The 7804-nt window shown below is 42.4% G+C and overlaps 1 protein-coding gene across 1 annotated transcript; it reads left to right on the top strand.

The window, feature by feature from the left end:
- Positions 1–227: 227 nt before the first annotated feature.
- On the top strand, positions 228–7403 carry KRT39 (keratin 39). The gene is made up of 7 exons (XM_053569684.1): positions 228–726; positions 2094–2176; positions 2893–3049; positions 3672–3833; positions 3946–4071; positions 5407–5627; positions 7008–7403. The coding sequence occupies exons 1-7, from the start codon at positions 256–258 to the stop codon at positions 7264–7266; spliced, it is 1479 nt and encodes a 492-aa protein (XP_053425659.1). The 5' UTR covers positions 228–255; the 3' UTR covers positions 7267–7403.
- Positions 7404–7804: the final 401 nt, after the last annotated feature.

The following is a 7804-nucleotide window of genomic DNA, read 5'->3' as shown; positions in this document are numbered from 1 at the left end:
AATGCACATTTTTATGGGGCAAGTAACTCTTCTCAGGCCAAGTAAAAAGGAGGCTAATGAGATGTTCCTATGGGATGTGATATAACCATTAGAAAGCAAAACATCCCACCTGTTGTGACACCACCTAGAGGCTATATAAGCACTTCAAAGAGGAAAAAGCCAAGAGGCTTGGGATTTAGACTCTGGCTGAGGTTGCTTGAGCTTTTCATCCTGGCCACCACAGACCTTGAAACAAACTGAAGCCGGGCACACACTATGGATGCCAAGGGCGATATAACAACCATTTCTTCTCCAACCCCAGGCCAAAACTGCTGTAGGATTACAAATGTTAGAACCACCTCCTCTAGAAACAGCTGCCACTCCAAGAGTGGTCTTAGAGCCAAGATCTGCCAACCACCTGGCCGCCTTCTGAGAACACCCCAGGACCAGGGCCGCCACCCAACTCCTTGCTTCTGTTGCATGCCCATCTACCTAATAAGCAACCTCAATGCCTGTGCCTCTCTGGATGACTGCAGCTGGTATGGTGAAGGCATCAACAGTCACGAGAAGGAGACCATGCGAATGTTGAATGACCGCCTTGCGAACTACCTGGAAAAGGTGCGGATGCTGGAAAGAGAGAACGCGGAACTGGAGTGTAAAATCCAGGAAGAAGGTAACAATGAGCTCCTGGTCCTATGTCCCAATTACCAATCCTACTATGCTACCATTGAGGAACTCCAACAGAAGGTAAGAGCCATAAGAACCTGTTTAATCAAGTGAGTTGATGGTATTCAAGTCCTAGTTAATTGCTAAACTCTAATATTCTTAGTTCATTTTATGCTGAAAAAAAAATTTTTTTAATAAGAAAACGATTTATTTACCATGGTCTCCAGGAGAATCACAGAGTGATTACCCAATAACCCAATGGGATCCAGAAATTTATTTCTCCTCATTTTAGAGGGAAGGTGAGATTAGGATATAGGAAAGTCTATTTATGAGAAATAAAATATGCTGAAAAGTTTTTTAAGAACAGGAAAATCTCTTGAGTGAAACTGTCATCTTGAGGTAACATTCAGAGTTTTATAGTTTTTTCCTTTTTCCAAAGATACACACTACCATTACAACTAGTTGCTACTATTCCTTTAAGAAAAATAAGAAATCAGGGATCTGAGAAAATGAATTTTGTTTTCAATAAGTTCCTAAACAGTTACATTTTTATCCATTTTGCAACTATCACCACCTTTTTCTCTTTTTATGCTTATTTTATCTTCTCAAATCGTTTCTTTTGTTTCTATACCAAACCTAAGGTTCTTGTTGAGACTTACACACAGGGTGGCGGTAAAGTTTATGTGCAATTTAAACCAGTGTACAATTTCAAATTGCCCAAGAACTTTATGGCTATCCTGCGTGTTGTTACTCCATATCTGGATTTATTCATTCTATTTGTTCAACAAATACTTACTGAGCACCAAGCACAATGTGCCAAATCTTCTAGGCTTGAGGAAAATCTTGGTGAACTTTATAAAGTCTGTGCCCTCATGGAGTTTACTTTCTAGTAGATAGTGCTCAGTTATGCAAATTTAGGATGGATTACATATCTTAACAGAAAAACATACATAAAAGTTTTTATTTAAGTAAACTTTTTCTCATCTTTTAGAAAAATAATGAGAACTCTGATTTTCTAAAGATTTCTAAACTTCCTCGGCGGCGCCTGTGGCTCAGTCAGTAGGGCGCCGGCCCCGTATACCGAGGGTGGCGGGTTCAAACCCGGCCCTGGCCAAACTGCAATCAAAAAATAGCCAGGCGTTGTGGCGGGCGCCTGTAGTCCCAGCTGCTCGGGAGGCTGAGGCAAGAGAATCGCTTAAGCCCAGGAGTTGGAGGTTGCTGTGAGCTATGTGAGGCCACGGCACTCTACCAAGGGCCATAAAGTGAGACTCTGTCTCTACAAAAAAAAAAAAAAAAAGATTTCTAAACTTCCTGATCACAGCTATGAAGATCAATAGAAATTGAACTAGCCTTCCCCTATCAATTGAAGCACACACAACCCCTCTTAGTTCTTAAAGAAAGAGATCCTGGTGTTTGTCTCATTTGTGTGTACAATTTCTTAAATCTAGATCTTGTGTACTAAGGCTGAGAATTCCAGACTGGTCTCACAAATCGACAACACCAGACTGGCTGCAGATGACTTGAGAGCCAAGTAAGCCCACCCAACACTGCCCCTGGTGACAGAACTCACCTTGAGTCTGACCGTGAACCTAGACCCTCCCAGTAATGACCTAGATATCCCAATAATATATACCCATGTCTACTAACCCTCCTGCCCCATACCATGTTGGCACTAGCCCAGAAAAGAACTGATTCAAATTCAATAGGTGATTGGGACTAATAACCGTTCACATGTGTATACAGGTACCTAGAGTTTCTAATGTTGAGCCCAATGTGAGCCCTAACATATGAGCCCAAGACCTGCACAATAGTTCAGGAAAATAGGTAAGGCTGATATATTGTTACCCCATTCAAGATGAGAAAAGTGTGGTCTAATGAGCTTAAGTTACTCATCCAAAGGTATACAACTGGGACAAGGCCAAGCCAAAGCTTGAACCCAGGCTTTCTGAGACTGAATCCAGATTGTGCATTTTTCACTTAGACCACATTGCCTCTAGGGACAGAGGAAGGAGGATAAATCCTCTCATCTCAAAGGATAGCAAGGTGGCATCACCCTGGCAAACTGGTTTAGCAGTGAGGATTAAGCTATAATATTTATCAAATGATTTCACCTGTAAAGAGAGTAAAACTCTTAGTAGAAATACACTACATCAGTTGCCCAGAGAAAAAGGCAGGAGGGAGTTCTGCTTGGCTTGGTTTGTACCATCTCTTTTTTAATGTCTTCCTTTTTGCGTCTGGTCTTTAAAGTTATGAAGCAGAGGTGTCCCTACGGCAGCTGGTGGAGGCAGATGCCAACAGCCTGAAGCAGATCCTGAACGCACTGACCCTGGGCAAGGCTGACCTGGAGGCGCAAGTCCAGTCTCTGAAGGAGGAGCTCCTTTGCCTCAAGAACAACCACAAAGAGGTTAGAGAATGACCAAGAGAGTCAGCACAAGCTAAGCCTCTAAAAATAGCATCAGTTCCTTTGAGCTGTACTTGGTAGAGGGCATCTCCACTGCATTGTAGTCGAGTTTGGGCCCTACTGCTACTACATCTGGTTGAAAATTCTATTTAAAACCCATTAGCTACCACACAATATCTGGACCCACATGGAGTAGGGAAGCCCCCTCCAGCTTTTTCATGAGAAGAAAGAAACCCAATGTTCCTGTCCTCAGAAGCCCTCCATCTGCATGGACATTCCATTGGAGATTTCTGCCACCTCCTGTTGGTACAAATCAACACTGGCACAAGCCCACTTTGGTCTCTCATTATAAATCCACCTCTACACTGCTTCCCCCATTACCCATCTATAGAAATGATCTCTGATCTTGCTACTCAATTCCTTTTAATTTTGTACAAATTCAAACACATGGTCTTATCTGAAATGGCCTTAGATCATTTTATGACATCTCAATAAGCAGGGATTTCTTGATTGTGGGCTATAGTTCAGACACAAATAAGCTAAATTATTACTGTTAGACTTGAAACAAGAACACAAGGGGGTAATCTGCCCACCAACTAACTTCATGTTCTTTTGCTCTCCATAGGAAATCAATTCCTTACAGTGCCAGCTTGGGGACAGGCTTCACATCGAAGTGACTGCTGCCTCTTCCGTTGACCTAAACCAGGTTCTACAAGAAATGAGATGTCGATACGAGTCCATCATGGAGACAAATCGTAAAGATGTGGAACAGTGGTTCAATATGCAGGTGGGGAGAGTAGAAGAGTCCAAAACCACAAGCGGATGTTGCGTTTCCAGGGCCCTTTCATCAAAGTCATGTTTTCTTCCCTTAATACTCATGGTCTTGGACTGTGTTTCAGATGGAAGAGCTGAATCAGCAGGTGGTGACCAGCGCTCAGCAGCAGCAAGGCTGCCAGACAGAGCTGGTAGAACTGAGGCGCAGTGTGAATGCTCTGGAGGTTGAACTGCAGGCCCAGCACCGAATGGTACCCAAAAAGCTTACTGAGCCTCGCTCAGCAAAGATGGCAACAGCCCCTGACACCTGTGTGTTGCAGTATCTCCCAAACTGTGTCTCTCAGAACCACAGTTCCTCTGCTTGTTAAAGGAGCTATGGCTCTAAAAAGGGACTTTGTGGTCAAATAAGTCTGGAAAATGCTGGATTAAACAAAGGTTAAACAGGGCACCTTCCTGTGAGCCTTTCATATACTGATGTAATCCACGAATCTCCAAAAGAGGGATGAATACGTGATATTTAGCATGCCAAAACTTATTTGACTGTGGACTCCCTTTTTTTAATATGGCATCTAAGGGTGATAATGATTCATTGAATAAGCTTTGGGAAACACTAAGAACATCTTATTATATGCAAAGCATTTTTATAAGCTATCATGTTCTATTTATAAAACAATCTTCTGACAGAAGTGGATGATTATTAACCAATTTTACAGATGAGGCTCTAAGAGCTAAGGTGGTTTTTCCCAAGCTAAATTCGATATAAGTTTCATCTCACCTATTGTATAAATTCTGAGGAATTCAGTAACTCTCAGAGTCAGAGCCAGAATTCAGCTGAGAATCCAGTGCAATGAGGCCCCGCCTGCTACCTCATCATACTGCCTCTCTGAAGTAGGAAATTACTTAAATGCTCGGCTAGGAAGGGTATTTGGAAGGGCAACATTAGGAAGACCTTTCCCCCAAACCAGTTTTGTCACCAGCTGCTCATGTGACGTTGGACAAATCACTGAATCTCTTAAACCTCACTTTTCTCTTCTATTAAAATTTGGATAATCATGCAAATATTGGGTTATTAAAACCTAAAATCCTACCATCACCTGTAGACTTGCAGAATACAAGAACATAAAAGAACTTGACATTGATAAAGTTTCAACTCATATTTTATATATAAAGGAATTGCTTCAGTGAGGGAACTATTTATGGTCAAATTCTAAGATCCTTTTTAAGGTAGGAACACTCATTGAATGAAGTGTTATGGTGACGTATTTTTAATGCCTGGGTATGCAATAAATTGAGATATGTTTTATCTCCTAAGTAGGAGAATATGATGGGAGATTATCAGGTGATCAAGAAAGAAGAAAAGAAGTAAATACTTAAAGGGAGGCCAAAAGAGGGGGGATAAAGGAATGGAAACTTTGGCAGAGTTGATAATGTTGCTTTTGGATTTATTTGGTTAGAAGGTGATAAATGGACTTAAAGACCCATTAGTGCTGACAATAAGAAAGCTTTGTTTAAAATGATACAAATCCCAAGTGACCTGGGCTTCAAGGAGTCATCATGATAAATCCTACTTTCCTTCTCCATGGTAGAGGGATTCCCAGGAATGTATCCTGGCGGAGATCAAGGCTCACTACACCGCCCTGCTGACCCAGATCCAAGGTCTGATTGACAACCTGGAGGCTCAGCTGGCTGGAATCTGGACTGCCCTGGAGCGGCAAAACCACGAATATGAGAGTCTGCTGGATATCAGGTCCCGGCTGGAGTGTGAGATCGCCACATACCGCAGCCTCCTGGAGAGCTGGGACGGCAAGTATGTAAAATGAACACAGCCTGTATGGCAAAGATGCTCCAATGCATCTGTGTATAGTATGTACTGCCACTGGTAAGGGGTGGACAAGTCTTCCTGCCAGTGATGGGGAGCTTTGGGTGGATGTGACCACATGCTCTCTCAAGACCCATCATTGTAACCTAGTCCAAATCTGAGGTGTTAGCTGAGCTGTTTTGAAGAGTCCACATACCACGTTAATTTCTTATAAGTTGGTCAGATTCTTAGAGTTTCTTAAATTACCAAAGAGAAAATAGTTTCCCCACAGATGAACATTCCTGGCAGCCACTAGAGATATTCCCACACTGAAATAAACATCTGAATTTGATGACAATGTCATGACATTGGACAGAACAATCCTGGCTCCTCTGGAGGAGAACTGTGCTTGGGTGGAAACCCTAACCCTGTCTAACCCTAGTCCTTGATGCAATAGGTAGCATACACACGTGTGTGTTTCAGCATCTGTTTTTAAATACAATTTGTAATTTTTAAATGATAATGCTAATTGACCCATACGGGACTCACCTGGAGTCCAAGCTCTTTGAAGTAACTAATCCAAACTAACACCCCAAACACAGAGTTAGTGACAAAGCAAAGGAGACCTACTAGCCCCAAATCATTGGTGAGCTCAGTTCACAACGTTCTCTCAGTTGGCACGTTCATGTTACACTAGCACAGTGCTAATCAGTGCCACCATTTGGGAGCTGTGATAACATACAAAAGTGCCTCTGATTATCAAAGATTATGTTCATGAAAAGAGTCTTCACTGTGAACTGCTCTGATTCCTTGAAAACTATTTATAGACACAAAGCAAGCACTTTGAAGTTTCCTGATGACTTGCTGAGGACTCCTATAGACAGCGTTCAGGCCACCACTAGTAGAGTGACTCACTCCCCAGTGAGAAAAATAGCTCATTAATTTCTATTCCTCGGATAATAAGCCTCTCAACTTGTTCCTTATCACTGTTGATCCTGTGAGTTTCATTCCCATAATATCCATTCTATAAGTGAAAAACTAAAGTTCAGGAGATCTACCTGACTTACCTAATGTCACCGGTGGGTAAAGGACAGAGATGGGCTGCACCCTCGTCTTCGACTGCAGCTGTGGTATCCTTTCCATGATGCTGGGCATAACCTAGAGTGGAAATTTATAGAATCTAACATTTCTAAATCTAGGACACTGTTTTCCAATGGATCTGATCTGATCCTCCTCCTTCTACTAACTGTAGTATAAAGTGAGTGAATAAGAATTTGGAAGCACTTGATTTGAGTGATTGATAAATGTTGAAAAATTAGCCACTACCATTTTTCTCTGTAACCATTGTTGTCCTCCTTTGATCACAACTCAAATTCTGTTTTTTATTAGGCTTCTCTGTAACTCGTGTGCCACCAAATATGAGCTTTGCACTTGCACACCCTATACGGCCAGAGCCATGGAATCCGTAGCTCCTGTTGGCACGGCCTCAGCCCCACCTGCTGTATGTGAGCCCTGTAGCATCTGCGGAGCCCTGTCCTGGATACTGGTTAAAATATGCACCACTACCAAGGAGATCCAGGATGGGAAGGTCATTTCTTCTCATGAGCACGTGCAGCCTTACTTCATCACCAGACCTGCCAAAGTCTAACATCTCAAGGTGATGAAAATGACCCACAGTCATGAAAAAGAGGCCAATACATGTTCCTGCCAGAGAGATTTAAGAACTCCCCAGTCCCATAAGGTACTTAGTTTCTTACTACTACAGCGGGTTCCCGTTGCCAGGTAGCATATCTTTTGTTCTGTTCCTTCCCTAAGTTGCTACTGCCAACATGATAATAAATTGCATTTCGCTGGAAGGACATTTTGCATTTATCTGGGAGATGGGGACTAATTGGCAAGCTCCCAGGAGGATAGCCTACATTGCTTGACTCTACAGGTGATTGATGGGTAGGTTGTTTACTTACGTTCCTCCTTAGAGCCAGTCCGACAAGTTTGGGATTGTTTTTGGCCATTAGCGCATGAAGGTGAAAAGTTACAAGCTTCCCTTCTAAACTCCTTTGGACACAGGAAGAAGGCTATGCAGGGAGAAAGATCTTTAATATTTAGTTTCCTTGAAGAGAGAGTCACCAGTCTAGATCCTACTAAACTCTGCTGTCTCAATTATTGGTTGTCTGTACTAACATATT

The sequence above is a fragment of the Nycticebus coucang genome, chromosome 18 (genome assembly GCF_027406575.1).
Source record: "Nycticebus coucang isolate mNycCou1 chromosome 18, mNycCou1.pri, whole genome shotgun sequence".
Lineage (NCBI taxonomy): Eukaryota > Metazoa > Chordata > Mammalia > Primates > Lorisidae > Nycticebus > Nycticebus coucang.
This window is presented reverse-complemented; position numbering and strand designations above follow the sequence as displayed.